The sequence below is a fragment of the Ursus arctos genome, unplaced genomic scaffold, assembly GCF_023065955.2.
Source record: "Ursus arctos isolate Adak ecotype North America unplaced genomic scaffold, UrsArc2.0 scaffold_26, whole genome shotgun sequence".
Taxonomy (NCBI): domain Eukaryota; kingdom Metazoa; phylum Chordata; class Mammalia; order Carnivora; family Ursidae; genus Ursus; species Ursus arctos.
The window spans coordinates 9,193,288-9,214,578 of record NW_026622941.1 but is presented as its reverse complement, the minus strand read 5'-3'; the positions used below and the strand labels follow the sequence as shown (position 1 = coordinate 9,214,578).

General features: G+C 39.6%; 1 protein-coding gene across 4 annotated transcripts in view; it reads left to right on the top strand.

Moving 5' to 3' along the window:
* LOC113258085 (pregnancy zone protein-like) overlaps window positions 1–21,291 on the top strand; it is a 45,856-nt gene that overhangs the window by 21,686 nt on the left and 2,879 nt on the right. For 2 of the 4 annotated variants that reach the window (XM_026502807.4, XM_057319028.1), the window contains exons 15-33: window positions 2,757–2,906; window positions 4,969–5,133; window positions 7,296–7,395; window positions 10,577–10,712; window positions 11,106–11,334; window positions 11,840–11,966; window positions 12,192–12,313; window positions 12,527–12,578; window positions 14,512–14,595; window positions 15,376–15,552; window positions 15,841–15,928; window positions 17,084–17,240; window positions 17,632–17,706; window positions 17,995–18,172; window positions 18,477–18,700; window positions 19,610–19,828; window positions 19,968–20,098; window positions 20,472–20,562; window positions 21,222–21,290. In XM_026502807.4, coding sequence (XP_026358592.2) covers window positions 2,757–2,906; window positions 4,969–5,133; window positions 7,296–7,395; window positions 10,577–10,712; window positions 11,106–11,334; window positions 11,840–11,966; window positions 12,192–12,313; window positions 12,527–12,578; window positions 14,512–14,595; window positions 15,376–15,552; window positions 15,841–15,928; window positions 17,084–17,240; window positions 17,632–17,706; window positions 17,995–18,172; window positions 18,477–18,700; window positions 19,610–19,828; window positions 19,968–20,098; window positions 20,472–20,562; window positions 21,222–21,290 — 2,574 coding nt within the window. Of the gene's footprint in view, window positions 1–2,756; window positions 2,907–4,968; window positions 5,134–7,295; window positions 7,402–10,576; window positions 10,713–11,105; window positions 11,335–11,839; window positions 11,967–12,191; window positions 12,314–12,526; window positions 12,579–14,511; window positions 14,596–15,375; window positions 15,553–15,840; window positions 15,929–17,083; window positions 17,241–17,631; window positions 17,707–17,994; window positions 18,173–18,476; window positions 18,701–19,609; window positions 19,829–19,967; window positions 20,099–20,471; window positions 20,563–21,221; window position 21,291 lie in introns of all 4 variants that reach the window. The other 2 variants (XM_057319027.1, XM_044385235.3) reach the window with 1 other exon arrangement.

Below are 21,291 nucleotides of genomic sequence, written 5' to 3'. Positions count from 1 at the left end.
CACCGACTTCACATATCTTTTTAAAAATACACCTAGAAAGACTCTTTAAATGAGTTTTTGGGAGATTAAAAGTATGCATTTATAGCAAGTGAACATTTCTGCAATGAAAGCTATATTAGATTATCCTTTTTAAAATATATAATGATCCACATAAATAAATAATGATCCAAGAAAAAGACACAATGGATGCTGATGTAATTTTTAATTCCATCTTCCTAAAGAATGCTATTAAACCTGGACAGGTGTCCAAGAGCATAATTTCTGTTCTGTTTGAATGTTCTGTGTGTTCCTTGTGAATCTAGGAGAGGCTTCTGTCTCGAACTTCCATGCCCTTCCTGCTAATCGTGGGTAGTTAGTTGTTTGTTAAACCTTGGAATGGCCGTGTTATGCTACCGCTTTCAGCACAGTTTGCTCATTCCAGCAGTGGTTTCTCTCTGGTAGAAACATGCAACAAGTCCTGAATAACACCAGAAAACTTCCCATAGAAGCAAAAGCCCCTGGACATTATTCTCAACCTCTTCATGTTAAATATCTTGTAACTTACTCATCAGAAGTAGAGATAAGCTGAGGTGCCTGGGTGGCTCAGTCTGTTAAGAGTCTGACTCTTGGTTTCAGCTCAGGTCGTTTTCTCAGGGTCATGGGTGCATGTTCTGTCTCTCTCTCTCTCCCTCTCTCTCTCTCAAAAAAAAAAGCTATGAAAAAAGAAAAGTATTTAGAAGAAAGTTGACTATTTTTATTTACCACTAAAAGTTAGTAAAGAGAGTTATTAAAGTTACAGATTGAGGACCCTAGACAGTAGACAACCTGACAGGTTGATGAATTGCGTGAAGAGCGGGCTGAGAATGTGAGGGAAGATCCAGGTCCGTTGGAGATGTGTGTTCCCTCAAACCAATGATATACTAGAAGTATTTTCTTCAATTTTCATAGGGATAGGGAAAAACCATTTTCTATTCAAAATTCATATCCTTCTTTCTTACTTTAAAAATAACAGATTTAGGGGCGCCTGGGTGGCTCAGTCGTTAAGCGTCTGCCTTTGGCTCAGGGTGTGATCCCGGTGTTCTGGGATCGAGTCCCACATCCGGCTCCTCCGCTGGGAGCCTGCCTCTTCCTCTCCCACACCCCCTGCTTGTGTCCCCCCTCTCGCTGGCTGTCTCTCACACTATCAATTAAAAAAAAATCTAAAAATAAAAAAATAAAAATAACAGATTTAGTATACATGTTATATACGATGTAAGGGTTTAAATTGCCTGTCATTCTTGACTGGATATGATTATTTATTAAGGATAACTGATCAATATGGTTAAGCGAAGACTCTCAAAGTATGTCTTAAAATTCTCTTTTGTTCTCATATCAATAAAATATTTTACATTTTCTAACATAGCCACTTCTTGATTAATAGTATTTTCAATTGATTATAATCCCAAATAATTCATGTGTTCATTTGAAATAGGCACCCAAAAACATATTTTAATAAACTTAAATTTTCTAAAAATAAAAACAAGCATGTTTAAAACAGAATTCTCCATACGCAGTGTTTTCATAATATATTGAACATCTAGAGATGAATATTGCTTCATTGTTTTAAAGGTTTATTTATGTATTTTGAGACAGGGAAAGAGAGTGAGTGAGCACAAGTGAAGGGGGGGCAGAGGGAGAGAATCTTCAAGCAGACTCCCTGCTGAGCACAGGGCTCAATCTCATGACCCATGGGTCCTGACCTGAGCTGAAACCAAGAATCAGATGCTTAACTGACTGAGCCAGGTACCCCTAGAGATGAATACTATTTCATTTTGAGGATAAATCAATTAATATTTTTCATATGGGTGTCATGATACATGAATCCAACTGTTAAATTAATCCACAGATCATAAACCAGGATTATCATAGTTAAATTCAGCAATCCAGGTCAAATATTATTTACCTAAACATACTGACATTTCATTCCAAGCCAACTCAACTTGTGGTTCAGGAACCTAGAAGGTTACCTGATGCTACTACAGTATCTAAATTCTAAATGATTTTTTTTCTATTTTGAATAGAAAATAAAACTCAGATTCTACTCAAGAAATGCTTACATGAACATAGGGAACTGATAGATTCACTTATCAGTGGGTTTCTACTGGACAAAGCAGAATCAAATCTATGAAAAAAATAGGCACAATTTTCCATTATTTTGTAGCTCTTGCTCTTTATTCACAGTTCTTTGAATTTTCTCAATCAGTTAACTCTCAGGATGTATATTAGATGTTCAATTTTTTTAATGATCCAATAAATCCCCGATCCCGAGAAATAGTACTGCAACCTTTTAGAAAGTCAGATGACTAAGACTGCCACCTGGAGGAGACTTCCCCTGGCTAGTCTCAGAGGCAGAGCATGATTTTTCACAGCACAATGCAAACTACACGCATTCACCATAAAAACACTGCAGAGAGATAGGTCAACTACAGCAAGGTATGTATCTATTAGCATGTGTGTTCTTATTCCATTCAGGATTCTGCTTCAATGTGACCAAAACCAATTTACATTTCACCAGTTACAGAAGGAGCAGGAAACCTAAGTTAACTGGAACCACATTTCCAATTTATTCCAGAGATAGTTAACCGGTAGTCCCGAGGAGTGTGCCCATCTTAAGCCTGGTCCAAAACGGATGAAGAGAAGCCTAGTGTAGAAAGAACTAGTCCTAGCCTGGGGTAGAAGAGAGTGTTGAGGTTGCCATACTTAGAAAATTTGCTACCATAATCATATCCTCTTTACAGGTAACTTTGAGCTTCTCCTCAGCCCAGAGCCTGCCAGCCTCACACAACAACCTGGAGGTCACAGCCACTCCTCACTCCCTCTGTGCCCTCCGTGCGGTAGACCAGAGCGTTCTGCTGATGAAGCCTGAAGCTGAGCTCTCCCCTCAGTCGGTGAGTCCCCTTTCAGTCTCACATGTCAGAAAATGCACACATGAGAAGACCAGTTTGAGAAACTGGAGGCTGTAATGGAGAGGACACGTTTTTCCGAGTGTCAGACATAGTGTATTAAGTTATGTAGGAGATGAAATTAAATTCAGTTCCACAAAAGACATTGCACAAAGTGCTTCGCACGTCTCACCTCGCTTCATTCTCTGTTATGATACATTCTCAGTGAGGGAGCAACATGGCTCCCCACCGCGTGCCCCGCCTAGCACAGTACCTCAAGTGTAAAAGGTGCTCGACACATTGTCAATGAATGAATCCATGAAGAATAATTCTTTACGGTGGGTATTATTACCTTAATTTTAAGAATGAAGAAAATGTAGCTAGAATAGATAAAGCCATACAGAAAGAGAAGGCCAAAAATACATCTTAAGGGTGGAACTGGAATCAGATTTCTCATCCGATGCCACCTTTAACGCACCACGTTTCAAGATAGTTTGTGAAGTGCCCGATTTTTAAGGTTTCCTTAAAATCTAGGCACTTACTCACTGGTTTGAAGTATGGACAAAGAAGGGTTTCCATTCAAACTTGTCTTTTAGAGACGCCTCTTGTAACGAAGCACTTTCCAAAAGGCCCGGTAGTTTACTTTCGTCGTGCCTTTATTTAACAAATGTTCACTGCATCTTGACTAGAGGCTGGAGCCTGCTCTGGGAACGGGAGTTCTATTGGTGAATAATCAGATGTGGATTTTTGAACACCTTCTACTTACAGTCCTATGCGGTATTAAATAAGTAACAGAAACATATAAACATGTAATAGTTTCAAATTTTGTTAAGTATAATGAAAGGGCCAAAAACAATGTTGACATGAAAAAGAAATTGGACATTTTTAAAAATAGCTATTAGGAGTGTCTTCTTAGATGGTCAGGGAAAGGAGGGGTAAGGCCAGGCACGACAAAGAATGAGAGTGGCATGGCTGAAGGTCTTGAGTCAGATTAAGACTGGAGTGCTCTAAAAGGAAAAGGTAATGACCTAATAGGTAATGGGGAGGGAAAAGGATGGTAGAGGCTGTAAGTAAAATGGAAAGTAAGGAAGATAGTGATGAGCTCTGTTAGCCTAGAGCGGAATTTGGAGTTGACACTAAATGCTACGGTAAATCTCAAGAGTTGTTTTCAGCTTTTGTTTTTTAAAGATTTTATGTATTTGAGAGAGCAAGCAGGAGCAGGGGCTTGGGAGAGCAGAGAGAGAGGGAGAAGCAGACTCCCTGCTGATCAGAGAGCCGGGTGCACGACTTGATCCCAGGACACTGAGATCATGACCTGAGCCCAGAGCAGACGCTTAACCACTGAGCCACCCAGGTGCCCCACATCTGAGTTTTAAACAGCAGAGTGACAATTCAGATTTCTGTTAAGGAGATGCTGTTGGCTGCTGAGAGGATGAGAGCAAGAATGAAAGAATGGAAACAGTAGGTTATTGTGGTAGCATAGATCAGAGGTGAGTGCAGCCAGATTAGGAGGTCCTCACGGAGGCCAGTGTTTGCTTAACGGCCTGGGTACTATGTGACTGAGCCGGTGGCCCAACCCTAGGCTCTGGGCAAAAACTGAACTGCAGTTGGCTTATTTTCTAGGTTGCCTGTGCACCTAGTTTTTTCTCAAGCCAAAGTTGGTCCTAAAATAGTAGACTAAAACAAACAAACAAAAAACTTGCTAAGAGTTAAAAATGACTTAATCATTACATAAAGCGGGAAAAGGAATGAATCAAGAATTTATAGTGATTATTTTTCAGTGATGGGATTATGAGTGGCTTTTGTTCTCTCATCACACTTCTCTGCACTGTTCACATTTTCTGCTTCCTTTCTTTTTTTAAGATTTATTTACTTCTTTGAGAGAGAGTGCACATGCAAGTAGGGGAGGCGAACAGAGGGAGAGGGAGAATCTCAAGCAGACTCCGTGTTGACCATGGAGCCCCATGTGGGACCACAGTCTTTTCAATCCCAGATTGAACACTATCACACCTGAAATAAAATTAGAAAACTAAACAAGAGTTTTCCCTTTTTTCTCTCCATTTTGCAGGTCTATAATTTGCTACCAGTAAAGAGTGTCCTTAGCGTTGGGTACGGAGGTCCCCTGAACGAAGATAGTGAGCAGTGTGTCAATGCAGACGACATAATTCACGATGGAATCGTTTACACACCAAAGCGGTTCCTGGATGATGATGATATTTACAGTATTTTTGAGGTAATTCATCCTCCTGAAAATATAACCCAAGCCGAGTGTTAAGTATTTGTTAAAATGGAGAACAAGTGGACTTCTAAGCTCTCAAATCTGATCTCGCGCCCCTTAAAGCAAAGCTAAGATTAACAGAGAAATACTGAACCCTCAGAGGCATGGAGAGCTTAGTATACATACAGATATTCAATCACCAATTTATCTGGCACTTTAAAGAGCAAGGGGTATACTTTTAGGGCCCACAACCTTAACCAAATTAATCCCAGAGTTTTTTACTACTGTCATATCCCCCCTCAGCCTCTGTCAGAGATTCTAGTGTGTGAGAATAACCAAACATTTTCCATGACACCCTTGGAAGGGTGACTACCTTATTGGCAGCCATTATAACCGGCTTTGCACAATAAATGCATATTGAATGAATGCAAGACTGAATACACAAAGTATAATACTTTCATCATCTTTAGTGCCACAAAATTTCAGGAAAACTTGAAAGTAGCCTTTCAGGAAGAAGTGATTTATAAAACTTGGGTAGTCATGCTAGCTTTATGGATATGTTAGATTAAAATGTTTTATTTTTGAGATTAACTGTAACTAGGCAGTGTTATGCGAGGAGAGTTGATCCAGTTTGTGAGATAAAGTCTTATCACCACCAAAAGGACTAACAACTCGCTTTATACTTTGAGGAAAACATGTCATTCCTCTGCAGCATAGCAGACAGCAATTTAAATCTCCCTCCTGCGAAGCCTCCAGAATCATCCATCAGTTGGTTGGTGGTAGGGATAGGAAGAGGACTTTTTGGGTTCACTAGCTCATTGTTTAATCTTTAAACATGTATTTCTGACGTCTTTCTCCCTATTCCATGTCACTGCCACCATGGACAGCTGTGCCTCGGTGTCCCACAATTTCCTGGTACGCTGAGATAAGACAGCAAGTAGTATTTACCCGTGACTAGTATTGAAGAAAAAGACAGTTGGGACCAGGTGGGCTGTAGGAATCAGGCTGTACTGAAGGTATCCATATGTCTGCTTTGGATGCAGAGACTTAAGATACTTAAAAGAAAATGAGAAAGAGGGGAGATAAGAATAAATTATGAAAGAGCTGAGCTGAGTATAAAGATTCAGCGAAAGGCATATTTTCCAATAAAACAGAAACAAAGCCAAGTTTACAAAGACTGTGAACAAAAATCTCCAATATGCAACCCTATAATTTAGAGTGAAAGGAAAAAAATTACTCTGTGCAATAAAGCCATGAAGTACACCCCCCCCCACACACACACATTATATTTTTGGGAGGGAGAAAAGAAAGGGAAGATAAACATCCAAGTGTAAAATATTTAGTTTCTTGGATGCAGAAGATAATTAAAGGGGCATCAGCTTATAGCACACAAAATTCAGAAATAGGAAGCAGAAGGCAGGAGTGTAATCCCAATTTCTCTTCACTGACTGGATGAACTGGACTTTCTGTGACTCTGTTTTCCTATTTATAAAATAGCTCCGCTCCCTATTGTGTGGACTTTTCACGAGGATCCTGTAAGCTCTGTGCATAATAATAAAGTGTGATAAGGTGAGGAAGAAAAAAGTCTTCCTCTACCCTCCTTCAGGGTCTTCTGGCTGAACTAAGAATTACATTTACATGAGACAGATTAACTGAAGGAAAAATATAGTTTCATTATGTGCTCACGAAGGCCCAACAATGAAACTGAGACCTAAAGAAATGAACTAACCCCCAGTTTTATACTTTTTAGACAAAGACACAATAAATTTGTGAGAAATCGACAGGATAAGGAAAACAGATATTTGGGAGCTTTAGGATTCTCAGTGGAATTTGGACTGAGGTCATAGATTAGAAAACAAAAATAACGGGGTTTGTTTCTACAGCTTTCTTGGCTTTAGAGTTTCTATCTCTGGTGATAAGGATTTTTTTTTTCCATTCTTAGTGCAGGAAGGGTACCTCTCATGTGAGAGTTGTGTTCCTGCAGTGAGGGGGACAGAGGAGGGACTGAGTGTCCTTGCACCAGCTGTCTCCCAAATAACTTCAACTCAAAATAATCGATATGCCATGTGGGACATTTTGGGGCAGCCTGCCCTCGGCCCCTAGAGTCTAAACATAAGACACTACTCCACTCTCAAGATTGGATTGCCAGTATGTTTTCATAATTCATTTTCGTCCAGTCTGCAGGATTAAATATTTTTACCAACTCAAAAATCCACAAGCCGCATTTTTGTCAGCTGCTTCCGCCGTATCCAGGAATGCCTATGGCCTATTCAGGAGGTAACGGTGAGATTTCTTTGCCTGCTAGCATAATAGGAAAAAAAATGTTTTTCTGAATATAAATGTTGTGAGTCTGGAGCAACTTCTTGGTAAGTTTTCTCTGAATAACATCTCCCCCCTCTAAAAAAAAAAAAAAGGATTTTTAAAGCAATTATTGTTTCTTTTTTGTACTCTCTCACTCTCTCTCTTTCTCTCTGTATCTGAAATCAAAATTGACTGTCTTTTTGTCCTAGCCTTCAATAATCTTGCTATTTCAAGTTCTCCTTATCCAGGGTGGTTTCAGCACCTGCACTGGTCAGGATAAGACAGCCTATACCGCAGTAAGAAACAAACCCCCACATCTCAGTGACTAAGCATATGACAGTTTTATTTTTTGCTCACACAAAACTGCTTTTGAGTCCAGTAGCTGTCTGGAGCACTTGTTATCAATCAGTGAGTTGGGGGTACCCATTCTGCTGTCACCTTGTGACTCCATCTCCAGTGTGACATTTAAGGTCATTACCATGGGAAAGGGGCGGGTTTGCACATGACCTTTTCTGGCCAGCTGCGGAAGTGGCGTCTGCCCTTACTGCAGGGGAGACTGAAAAATGTGAAAGATCTACGGACTTTTATTGTCTGCGTCATATTCTTTTATAAAAATCTAAGTGATTTTGATCTGTTGGACAAAATAGAATAATCCAAATTTCAGCAGCTATACTACTAGTCTCCTTGTGTGTCTCAAGTATACCTGGAAATGAGGGAAAGTTGAAAAGATTCTGAGTATTCTTTTCGATTGCTGTCAAGCCTAGAGAAATTTCTTTTTTGTTTTAAAAATTTTATTTATGAAAAGTATTTATTTATTTTTATTATGTTATGTTAGTCACCACACGGTACATCATTAGTTTTTGATGTAGTGTTCCATGATTCATTGTTTGCGTATAACACCCAGTGCTCCATGCAATATCCATCCTCCTTAATACCCGTCACCGGGCTAACCCATCTCCTCACCTCCCCCCCCTTTGAAACCCTCAGTTTGTAGTGCATAGTCTCTCATGGTTCATCTCCCCTTCTGATTTCCCTCCCTTCGTTTTTCCCTTCCTTCTCCTAGTATCTGCCGTGCTATTCCTTATGTTCCACATATAAGTGAAACCATATGATAATTGTCTTTCTCTGCTTGATTTATTTCACTTAGCATAATCCCCTCCAGTTCCTAGAGAAATTTCTCACCGCATATTTGAATATCTACTAATCCTACTTCCTAATAAGAAATGTGCTGGCATAAAATGTTTCTTAAAAATAAACACATACAGTATACTTTAATACAGTAGAAATTATTTACCTAGGAAGACAAAGAATAAAGTTCTAGTCAACAACAGAGGAGTAACTAAGAATATTCCCTCAACAGAAAGAAAATTCTGTGTACAAAAAAAAAAAAAGAAAAGAAAAGAAAGAAAGAAAGAAAGAAAGAAAGAAAGAAAAAGAAAATTCTGTGTACAGAAAAAAGAGCACTGTGCTAAGAGCAAAGAGACATGTTCTCATCATATTCCTACGTAGTAGGACATATGGAACTTTGAAAATTCACAGACTCATTTTAACTTTCAAAGGCTCAATTTCTTCCAATCTAAAATCAGAGTGACAACATCAGAGTTACCGAGCATATGTGTGAGCATAAATGAAGAAAATAGAATTATGATTCCATGAATAGTATGTTTTTTAAAAAAATAATTGAAAAGTACTATTACATTATTTTCATATCCCTCTTAATACCAAGCATGTATTTTCTTTCCAATCCTGAGAGAAAACATGTTCATAGAATGATCCAGAAAACCTGAAAACAGAGTACCATCATTACATTCCTTTTTTAAAAAAGATTTCTTTATTTGCGAGAGAGAGAGAGAGAGAGAGAGAGAGAGAGAGATCCCATGTGAGCAGGGGGAGGGGCAGAGGGAGAGGGAGAAGCAGACTCACCGCTGAGCGTGGAGCCCAACAAAGCTCGCTCATGACCCTGAGAGCACAACCTGAGCAGAATGATAACCAAGAGTTGGATGCTTACGGATTGCGCCACCCAGGGCCCCATGCTTGCATTCTTGCCCCACGTACTCTGTAAGGCTCTTCGCAAACTTTGCATTTGTATCTGTCACCCACCCATCCTTTCCTTTTCATTTCCACCTTAGTCTTGTGCCTCATTATTTCGTAAGGAAATGACTTTAAAAGCACCGTAACGTACCTTTCTTGTCTCCAGTCCTTCTCCGCTTCAATCTGTCCTGGATACTGTGAAAGGCATTATCACCCTTAAACATTGCTTTTATCATGTCACTTATTTCTCATAGACAGTCACTATTTCCAGAATTTGTAGAATTACTGCCCTTAAGGTTTTAAAAAAGTATGTCCCGTGATATTATTTCATATATATGTAAAATATATATATACATATTTATCACATTTCTACTTATATATTTATACCTGTGATCTCTATCTTCTGATCTCTAGAGTATCACTTTTTTTTTTTAAATCAAGCTAACTCCTACCTTAACAGACATCCTACTCCATTTTCCTGTGGAGCATCCCTTCTGACCTCTGCGTGCGTATTCAGAGAGCCATTTCCATCAAATACTTCCTCCTTTCTCCTCTGTTTCTCATCCTTCAATGATCATCTAAAAGTCTACTTTGGTGAAGTCTTCTTTGGCCAATCGAAAGCTCATTTTCTGTCCTTTATTGAGTCTCTGCTGTCTGTAATACATACTTTACTGTATCCTAGAATTTCTGTCCATATCTCAATCACTGTAAAATAAAAAAGCATTTCTGAAATCCTCTTGCTGTAGCTACTATTCATTCTTGTTTGATTCTCACTGCAAATGGAGAACATGTGATCATCCTTTAGCGTAAAAACAGTATTTGGTGTATTAAATTACTCTTTATTCTTCCCTTTACCTGTTGAATAATCAGCTTCTAGAGAGTTCCATTGCTTTCATGTCTAGAGAAAAATACATTTACCTCCAGATTCTTTGAAGAAGCAATAGAATTAGCTTTCCTAGAGGACAAATAGATAAATGAACGAAGTTACAAGCTGGTAGATCAAGTGTTCCAATAATAAACATTCCCTGAGCAAACAACCTTATTCTACTCGAGAAACTAGGCAACTTTAAGAAATTCAAGATAAAAATGAGGTTTACATTGGGCCCTTCATACCGTCCTGCCACAGTCCCTTCTCTCACACGTGGTGTTGGAGGACCAGTTTATCCAATGCTCCAGAGCGAGAGCTCTCCAGTCGTGGAAGTGAAAGAGACGATTCGGAAGTACTTCCCTGAGACCTGGATCTGGGACTTGGTGCCACTTGAGTAAGTCGTATGTTGCCCAGAATTTCGTTTAGGAAAAGATGTGACTCACCCTCTATGATTCTGGTGTTCCTGAGCCTTGTGGTTCTGCTCCACTTCTTTTTGGTAAACATGTAGGTTCCTAGTTCATTGATTGCATAGCTCAACAATGCAATGTTTTGTTTTGTTTTTTTCTAATTTGGTCCTGAGATATCTAAAATCATGCCAAGTGGGAAACTACCCTTGCCCCTAAAAGGAAAGGAAAACCTTTCAGAGGCGTTGCTAGGAGTGCCGAACCTAGTATCAGGTTTCGTGTTGACCGTACTGGGTTACTAGGTTAGCATGCTTCACAATCAGCTAATGTCCATGCTAAAAAAAGGATTGACTCACAAGGCTTCCTCTTGTTCCCTTCTCTAGTTTATCAGGTAGAAGTGAGTTGGCAGTGAAGGTCCCTGACACCATCACAGAGTGGAAGACCAGCGCGCTCTGCTTGTCTGGAATGACAGGGCTGGGCCTCTCCCCTGTCATCTCTCTTCAAGCGTTCCAGCCCTTCTTCCTGGAACTCACTCTCCCCTACTCTGTGGTGCGAGGAGAAGCCTTTACGCTCAAAGCCACCGTATTCAACTATTTGTCCCATTGCATTCGGGTAAGGGCACCTCCCTGGGAGTGAGCAAAATTGGAAGGGAGACGAGCAATTGCCATTTAATATCCAGGTCTTCTAGGTAATCTCCCAGCAAATCATAGGTGAAGAACGATGTAGCCTAATTTGGGAATGGAATAGTTGCTAAGGGCAAAGCTCCCTGACCGGTCCAAGGTGGTAAGGTCATATTCATTTGGGGCTTTATATTTGCTCTGTATTCCCAAATTCAGACATCATTTCTCCCTGATTATTTTTTCACTCTGACTAAAGCAAACATGTCTTTGTTGTGTTGGCACAAGCCTAAACCCTGGGAATATCTTCAATTCTTGTCGGTTTTTCAGTTCCCTATTGGCAACATCTAAACTACAAAGCATTGGACGGGATTTACCTCGTTTGAACAATTTCTCAAAGCCTCTCAATTAGTTCCCATTGTCCCTTGAAGCTCCTTGCTCCTGTCATTGTCCCTCTACCTGTGTTCTTTCTCAAACTTGTGCATGGGTATGGGGGACAGGTCAGCGTGCAGCTGGAAGTCTTCCCTGACAAGTCAGCCGACCTAGTGAAAAAGAATGAAGAAACTCCCTGTGTCTGTGGAAATAGGCAGAAAACTATGTCCTGGGCTGTAACCCCAAAGTCACTGGGTAAGTGGTAAATTTGTTAACAAATCCTACTTCCTATGTTGCAACAATTTGCTTTCCCCTCTGATCTAGATACATCTTTTTTTCCTCCTCCTTCAACAATGATGCATTGAAAGAAAGCCAATAGATACCTATTGGACACAATATACGCAATATAGGAGAAACTTGAAAAGACAAACCATGCAATATAGAATCACTATTTAACTCCTTAAGAATCTTATTCCCCAGGAAAGATAAATTTCACAGCTACTGTGGAAGCCCTGCAGTCTCAGGAATTGTGTGGCAACGAGGTGCCAAAAGTCCCAGCATTTGGACAGAAGGATACCATAATCAAGCCCTTATTAGTTGAGGTATGCGTCTAAACTTTCTCTGAGTCTCAGAGGCCTTACTATTTTATATAGCATTATCCAATATGCCTGTGACAGTGACATTTCACTACCCAAAATATACACGTATCTACAACTCAGTTTCTTACTAACGCTTTCTCCTCTACTTTAAAGTGATTGATTTTTTTCCTATACACTCAGTATGACCTTCGTTTTTCACTTTTTTCCAATATAAAGCCTGAAGGAATAGAAAAGGAAGAAGCTTTCAACACACTCCTCTGTGCATCAGGTAAGTGTCAAAAATAGACAAAATTTGCATCATAAGCCACTTGCCAAAGTGTATAGTTTTAGAATGTTCTTCGGGGTATGTTTTCCTCTGAAAAAAAAAATTAGAGTACTCTCCCATGTGCAAATCTAAGGATATTTGATTCGGAACAATCTTTTCCTGATGAAGGCTTAAAGAAGTTAAAAGACTTACCTAAAAGCTCCTGGCTAATAATGAGAATTAAAGTGGATGACCATAGAACAGGATTCTTTCCAGTACTCCTGTGTTTTTCAAACTTGCTCCTAAACAATTTTCGAAGTATTAAAATATCTATGTGGCAATAGTACTATTTATTATTCAATTAATAGTTTAAAGGTACACCAGTGTAATTTACTTGTGTAAGTTATTTGAAGAAGAACTTCAGGTCACTAACATATATAGGAAAACAATATTTTACTAATACCATTAATATAATCATATAAAAATTACCATTAAAATATTCAACTCTGCACCATCTAGAATCATCTTGAGGATGATGCTCAGGGTGCAGATCTCTCCACTCTAGAAGCATCCCTTGATAATCTTATGTAGTCACAGAACTCGAGTAACAACTTTGTGCTGGAAACTGCAAAATGTACAACTTGGGTCCACGCCGCTTTCCTAACTGAATCTCGCATAATCAGTTGCCCACTAATCATCTCCACTTACAGGCCTGTCGGCTAATAGGCATCTCAAAACTAGCATGTTCAAAACTGCTTTTCTGCTGGTCCCCACAAACCCACTCGTCCTACAATTTTCTCCATCTCAGATGATGGAAATTCCATTTTTTTATCTGCTTGAAATAAAAACTTTGAAGTCATCCTTTATTATGTTCGTTCTCTTATAATCCACACCCAATCTACTTTCAAATCTAGTTGACTCCACCTTCACATTATATCCAGAATCTTCCCACTTCTCACCATGCCCAGTTCTACTCTAGTCTTTTCTCTCTTGGATCATCTCAGTAACCTCCTAACTGGTCTCCAGGTCATCTTTCCTTGATCTCCTACAGAAAGAGGGATCATTTAAAGCACATTTCAGATCATGTGCCTCTTCTGTTCAAACCTTCCAAGAGTTTCCCATGTCCCTGAAAGTTAAAGCCTATGTCTCCAATGTCCCTTCCAAACCCTCGCTACCGCCATGACTTCATATTCTAATACTCTCTCCCTCACTCACCCTCCTCTGGCCACACTGGACTCCTAGTCTGGTCTTGCAACAAAGCCAGCATGCTCTAATCTCTAGAGTCTTTTCACTTTTCGTTCCTTCTTCCTGGAAGTCTCTTCCCCCAGAAATCTATAAATCTTACTCCTTGACATATGTAAATTCTCCAGTCACCTATGATTTTGTTTTATCAAAGAGGGGAAACTGCTGCCCACATCCTCCACTTCCTGATTTGCTCTGTCTTACTAGCTCACCCATATAAACACTCTGCTTTACTTTTCTCTATAGAACTTACTAGCATCTATCATACTAAATATTTATTGTTATCTTAATACTCCCATTAACATGAAAACTCTGGGAAGTCAGGAAATTGCTTTGAAAATTTTTTTATCGTTGTACTTAAAACAGAACCTGGCATTTAGCATGCACTTAACACATATTTATGACATGAATGCTATTTTCAAAAACCACTAATAATAAATATTAACATAAACAATGAAGAGAAAGAAATAAGCATAGCATAAGGTATATGCTTATAAGGAAATCTGTAAAAAATTATCACAAACATATATTAATACGAACTTCACTACGAGATGAATCATGACTTTAGGAGAAACTCAGATTGCATCGAAGAAATTATAGAATGATCAAGAGACATGACACATTGGAATTTGATCAAAATGAGGAAAAAAATTGAAAAATAGAATATTTCTCCAATTTTTTCCTTCCCTTATATATATTTGTCTTCTTTCATTAGACACTGGTGTATCTGAAAAGTTGCCATTAAAAGTTCCTGCAGATGTGGTTGAAGGATCTGCCAGGGCGACATACTCGGTTTTGGGTGAGTCCGCCAGCCCAGGCCAGCAGCTGTCCGTCTCGTTGCTCTCGTGCATGCAGCCTCGCCATCCATGGTTAATGAAGACTTTGACTGTAGGCATTGGATTGAGAGAAAGAGCGCTAAGCTAAGAATCGCGTTGCATATTAGTCAGAAAGGGGGTTGAATAGATGTTGTGCTACTTATTATACTTTGACATACTCGAAAGAGTAAGAAGGGTCACCTCTCTGTGCCCTCACGTTCAGAGACTGACTAGGTGGTGATGCTTCCTAATAGATTTGCAAACAGTTGGTTTTTACCAGACATGCGGTTCATCAGAAAAGATGTGCCCAGCCATTGTTTTCCCATCCTGGAATCATCGACTTCCTTCTTCCACTTTTCTCTATCCTTTCTACTTCTTGTTTCTTTTCACCTTTTATGCTTTCTTGTCCTTCCCTCTATACGTGATTTGACCTCTCGTTAGCTAGTAATCTATTTTCTTATCCCAACAGAAACCTGCTCTGAGTTCCTCTGATTTTTTAAAAAGATTGTTTATTCATTTATTTATTTCAGAGAGAAAGAAAGAGAGAGAGAGCGCCCGCCCTAGCGAGTGGAGGGAGGAGCAGAGGCCAAGGGAGAGAATCCTCCAGCAGACTCCCGCTGAACACAGGGCCCAACACAGGGCTCAATCGCACCACCCTTATAAGATAGATCATGACCTAAGCAGAAACCAAGAGCTGGATACTTAACTGACTGAGCCACCTAGGAACCCCTCCTCTGATTTTTTTAATGTCTTTCATTCCCCAGGCGACATATTAGGCTCTGCAATGCAAAATCTTCAGAATCTTCTCCAGATGCCGTATGGTTGTGGAGAGCAAAATATGGTCCTTTTTGTCCCTAACATCTATGTTCTGAACTATCTGAATGAGACACGACAGCTGACAGAGACGATCAAGGCCAAAGCCATCAGCTACCTCATCAGTGGTGAGTGATAACCCCAAAAGGAGAAATCTTAATTGATTCCCTAAATATCTCTCTCAGTGAACTCAAATCAGCATCCCTTTGGTTAAGATTTAATAATCACTGTGGCTATGACAACCGATAAAATGTCCCACTCTACTACCAAGGAAATTCGATGGCATTATCAAGACTTGGAGACAACTTAATAAAATAGTAGTCTTCCTATGATTCCTAACCAAGTTTTGAGGAAAAAACTGATTAATTCTCCAGCGTCTCTGCTATTTCATAAATCTACAAAAACTTCCTCTTCAGGGTACCAAAGGCAGTTGAATTATAAGCACAGCGATGGTTCATACAGCGCTTTTGGGGATCATCACGGCAGAAGTCAGGGAAACACTTGGTAAGAGAATTATTTCCATATGCTTGCTATAGCTCCATTCTATTCTGGAATTCTGCAAATACTTATTCTCTGATACCTCGAGTTCCTTCATGGAAATGTGTTATCCTTTAAAAATCCATATGTCTGTCATCACTACTGTGTGATCTCACCATTTCATGTATGAACACATGCCCGCTGTGATAGCACAGTAAAGAGTAGTAAAATAAAGATCCCCCCAAATGGAAATATAAGGCAAAAAGTGTTATAATGTGAAATGGTAGTAGGAGAAGCTTCTATACTGTGCATTAAAGGAAAGGAAGACGGAAAGGACAGAAAGAGACTGTGCTGTTATTCAAATCATTCCGGAAATGGCAGTGTGGGCGATGTGGAAAGGTTTGGAGGCTCCAGCAAACATTTTGTGAGAGAAAAATAAAGTGGAAAGCATCAATTCAGGGGAAACCAATAAAGTTGAGATTTTATTTTATTTTTTTAAAAAATATTTATTTTGTTACATTAGTCACCATACAGTACATCCCCAGTTCTTGATGCAATGTTCCATGATTCATTACTTGCATATAACACGCAGTGCACCATGCAATACGTGCCCTCCTTAATACCCATCACTGGCCTATCCCAATCCCCCACTCCCCTCCCCTCTGAAGCCCTCAGTTTGTTTCTCAGAGTCCATAGTCTTTCATGCTTCATTCCCCCTTCTGTTTACCCCCCTTCATTCTTCCCTTCCTTCTCCTACCGATCTTCCTAATTCTTATATTCCATAAATGAGTGAAACCATATGATAATTGTCTTTCTCTGCTTGACTTATTTCACTTAGCATAATCTCCTCCAGTCCCGTCCATGTTGCTGCAAATGTTGTGTAATCATTCTTTCTGATGGCTGAGTAATATTCCATTGCATATATGGACCACATCTTCTTAATCCAGTCATCTGTTGAAGGGCATCTTGGCTCCTTCCACTATAAGTTGAGATTTTAAAAAGGAATTCAGATATTTGCTGAACAAACAAAAGAATATTTAGCGTGCAAGTGTTATTTCCCCACCAATTCTCCCCAACAATTGCCTCCACTGGATGGTAAAGACCAGTGTCTGAACGCAGTTGCCCAAAGTGAACTTTAAATGTGAGATGGTCCTCATGTCTGTCACTCCTGTTTTGAGACAGGCTCACTGCATTTGTGCTCAAGTCCTTTGCTCAAGCCCAGTCACACATTTTTGTGGAGACATCACACATCACGAACGCCCTCACCTGGCTCTCACGGAGACAGATGGAAAATGGTTGTTTCCAACGCTCCGGATCACTGCTGAACAATGCTATTAAGGTGGTGCCGTTCATCTTATTCTGGTCCCTGGAAATAGTGACACATAGGAGCAAAGACACTCCTGTTGGTTCCTCACGTCTTGGTGACGTAGCTTTGAGGAAGGATGGTACTCTCTAACGCCTTCTGAAATCTGACAACAAATTAGTAGTTTTTTACTGAATTATAAAATAGTGTACAAAAAAAACACACCCCAAAATATTGCTAAAAGTGGGGGTAAATGATTTGGGACAGATTCAAAAATTTGAGGGTGGAGGGGAAGGGGGAAAATCAATAATATTGCACAAGAAAAGATGCTTTCTAGTGAAGAGTGTGCAGGGGGAAAAGTAGAATGAGTCAACTCTGGCTCATGAGTGCTGGAGTGTTTGAGCATCTCTACCTCTGATCTTTACAGGGTGGGGTAGATGATGAACTGACGCTGTCTGCTTACATCACCATCGCTCTGCTGGAGATGCCACTGCCTGTCACTGTATGTACCTGCTCAGTCCCTGTACCTCCCTCACAAATACAAGGAATACAAGCCATGACACTATGACTCTCTGAGGAGAATGAGTTGTGGCTTTCATGTTACTTAGTTTTGGTATATTTCACTAGCCCATAAAAGACCAGATCCCTTTGGAAGCTGCAGAGGAAATTATTCTCCAGTCAGAACCATGATGTTACATGACACATTGTGCCTTTTAATCTGGGGTTAGCCTGTGGACAATTCATGAGCCTGCTTCTGCTATCTAAAGATCTCTTTTCATCTGCCTCACAGCACCCTGTTGTCCGCAATGCTCTATTCTGCCTGGAAAGTGCCTGGGGATCCATCTCAGAGGCCCAAGGAAGTCTTGTCTATACCAAAGCATTATTGGCCTATGCTTTTGCCCTAGCAGGAAACCAGCCCAAGCGAAGTGAGCTTCTTGAATCTCTAGACAAAGATGCTGTGAAAGAAGGTAAGGGCTGCTACTGCAAAATCTACCTCCAAAGTCACCAATGATTGACAGGCACCTGGGTGGCTCATTTGGTTCAGTGTCTGCCTTTGGCTCAGGTTATGATCCCAGGGTCCTAGGATCGAGTCCCACATCAGGCTCCCTGCTCAGCGGGGAGTCTGCTTCTCCTTCTACCCGTCCCCCCTGCTCGTGATCTCTCTCTCGTACTCTTTCTCTCTCTCAGTGAAATAAATAAAATCTTTAAAAATTAAGTAAGTAAGTAAGATCATTCTTTAAGTTTAAGATCACATTCTTTTCCATTTCAAAGAGGACTCAATCCACTGGCAGCGTCCTGGGAAAGTGGAAGAAGTTACGACATTCTATTATCAACCCCGGGCTCCTTCTGTTGAAGTGGAGATGACTTCATACTTGCTCCTTGCCTATCTTACTGCTTGGCCTGCCCCATCTTCAGAAGACCTGTCTGTGGCTTCACGTATTGTGAAATGGATCACCAAGCAACAAAACCCCAATGGGGGCTTCTCCTCCACTCAGGTCTGTGGAGAGCCTTTAGGAAGAAAAATAAATATGTTAATACATGCGTAGACACAACCATATTCTAGTAGTTGAATAATCGGATAATATTTCTAATTCATACTTTCTCCATTCCTCCATTACCAGAGAGGTTCCAGCCTCATTATTTTTTATATTCATCATTGTTCTGTCCTCTGTACAGTCTCTCATATCTTCTCTCCTTAGTCGACCTCCAAATATAAAATAGATCAATCTTCCTAAAGCAATATTTCAAAAAATTACTTCCCTGATAAAGTAAATCTTTTTTTTATCCAAAGACTAAAATTATCTAATAATGTTATTCAAAATTTTTACTCTCCCCCAGTAAACACAAATACTCCCATATAATTAGGCTAATCCCTTCACTTTTTCTGGAATTGCCTCTCTCCTTCTTCTATGTCTCCACATAATATTTCCCACCCTGGTAGTCCCTGATGCCTCTCTTTCTGTCTATATAAACCTTTCTCGTGATTCATACATAATTTTATTTCTTCTTCATAGTATCTTCCTCAAGTAAGTCTTCTTACTTACCTTCTCATTAGGAAGTCTTCTCTTACTAACCCAGCTCTGTTTTCTTCTCCTTTCTCTGAATGTTTACAACAAATATTACTACTATAAATTCCTGAATTATATTGAATTATATATATTATATATATATTGAATAACCTCTGCTTTATGTCAATGTTTGGGTCTAATTTCCATATGTGTAGTGTAAACTACTTGAATGGAGAAACTTTTTCACGTCCCCCAAGTACACAGAATAGTTTATGGTTAATAATGGGTCTATGTTTGTCATGAAATAACTCTGAGAGAGAGTAGTATTGACATGATTTACATCCAATATGATTTTGTTACCTTCACTCCTGTGATTTCTGCCCCATTTTCTTTCAGGATACGGTGGTAGCTCTCCAAGCCCTGTCCAAATATGGAGCAGCAACTTTCAGTAAAAGGGAGAAAGCGGCTGTAGTCACTGTCAAGTCTTCAGAGACGTTCTCTGAAGAATTCCAAGTCCATGATGCCAATCGCCTGTTGCTGCAGGAGGTCAGGTTGCCAGAGATTCCAGGGGAGTACAGCACGACAGTGTCGGGGTCAGGATGTGTGTACCTCCAGGTGAGACTTCCAGAGTTTAGGGGATGCTGCAAATGAGGAGGAAAAGCCTCAAGAATTGGATTTGAATCTCCAAATGTGTGCTAAGGAGAGACAGACTATTTGAATGCAATGATAAAGGATTTTTTCCCATTTGTTTTAGACTTCCTTGAGATACAATGTTCTGCCCAAGAAAGAAGGGAAAGTTCCCTTCACTCTGAAGGTTGATACTCTCCCCCAGAATTGTGATGGAGTACATGCTCACAGGAAATTCCAGATTCACATCAACATTAGGTAAGCCCTTTGTCAGTAAGACCTTTTATAGAATATGGAGAAACTGATTTTCTTTTGTGGGGGAACTCCATTGTCCCAAGTCACACGATATGAATATGGAATTCTTGCAATATTTACTAACAAGAAAATTTTCTTCACTCTTACTGAAAAACCTTAACATTGAGCATATGATGTTGCCATACCCGCAGAGTGTGTGGTGGTAATGATGGGTTTTCCAAACAAGCATAACAGAAACAAATAGAATAGATGGGGAAGCTGAGCCGTAGTTAAGGATAGGAAACACCAGAAATAAAAGAGAAGGGGGAATTTCTGTCTTGAATGAACTCCAAAGAATTTTGTTTGAGTGCCCTGTCCTTGTGCCTTGACTTTATAGTTACACTGGGGAACGACCAAGCTCCAACATGGTCATTGTTGATGTGAAGATGATATCAGGCTTCATACCTGTGAAATCATCAGTGAGAAAGGTAAGCCCTAAATCCCTTACAGATAGCAAAGTCATGATAAATGCTGACATTTAATGCTTGTCAATTTTATTTCTCTAATTGGGTTTTCAAGAGGTTTATTCCCTCACACTTACTTCTCTAGAGTGTTTCCATCATTTTAGTAGTGGGTATCACTGTTAAGTGTTCTCCAGTGTAAGGCATAAGTCATAGATATGGTTAATAGTGCTCTGGCAGCCCTTGACACATTAGGTATGTGGAGAGGTATTGAATTATCATATATTTTAAAAACGGAAAATATATATACATATGTATGATATAAAATACAAAATATAAAAATATATCTCATAGATATACACATATATATGATATATGTGTTATACTTCCTTTTTTCTTTTTATATATAAAGATAATTCTCTCATATATCATGAAGTTTATGTTAGATATATATTAGATAGATGATAGATGGACAGATAGATACAGAGATGCATAGGTGTAAATAGATGATAGCAATGATAGATAATAGAGAAAGGGTTTAATAAATATTACTATGACTCTCAAAGAAATCACAATTAGCAGTTTGGATGTTTTTGAACAGCCAGTTAGATCATAAGTACCTGAAAAGTGCTCTTAGCCTGGCATTTCCTCATCCCATATGTCTGTCTCATCCTCTTGGTCAACAGCTTCGAGAAAAGCCTCAGATTCAAAGGACTGATGTGAGCACCAACCATGTCCTGATTTACTTTGAAGAGG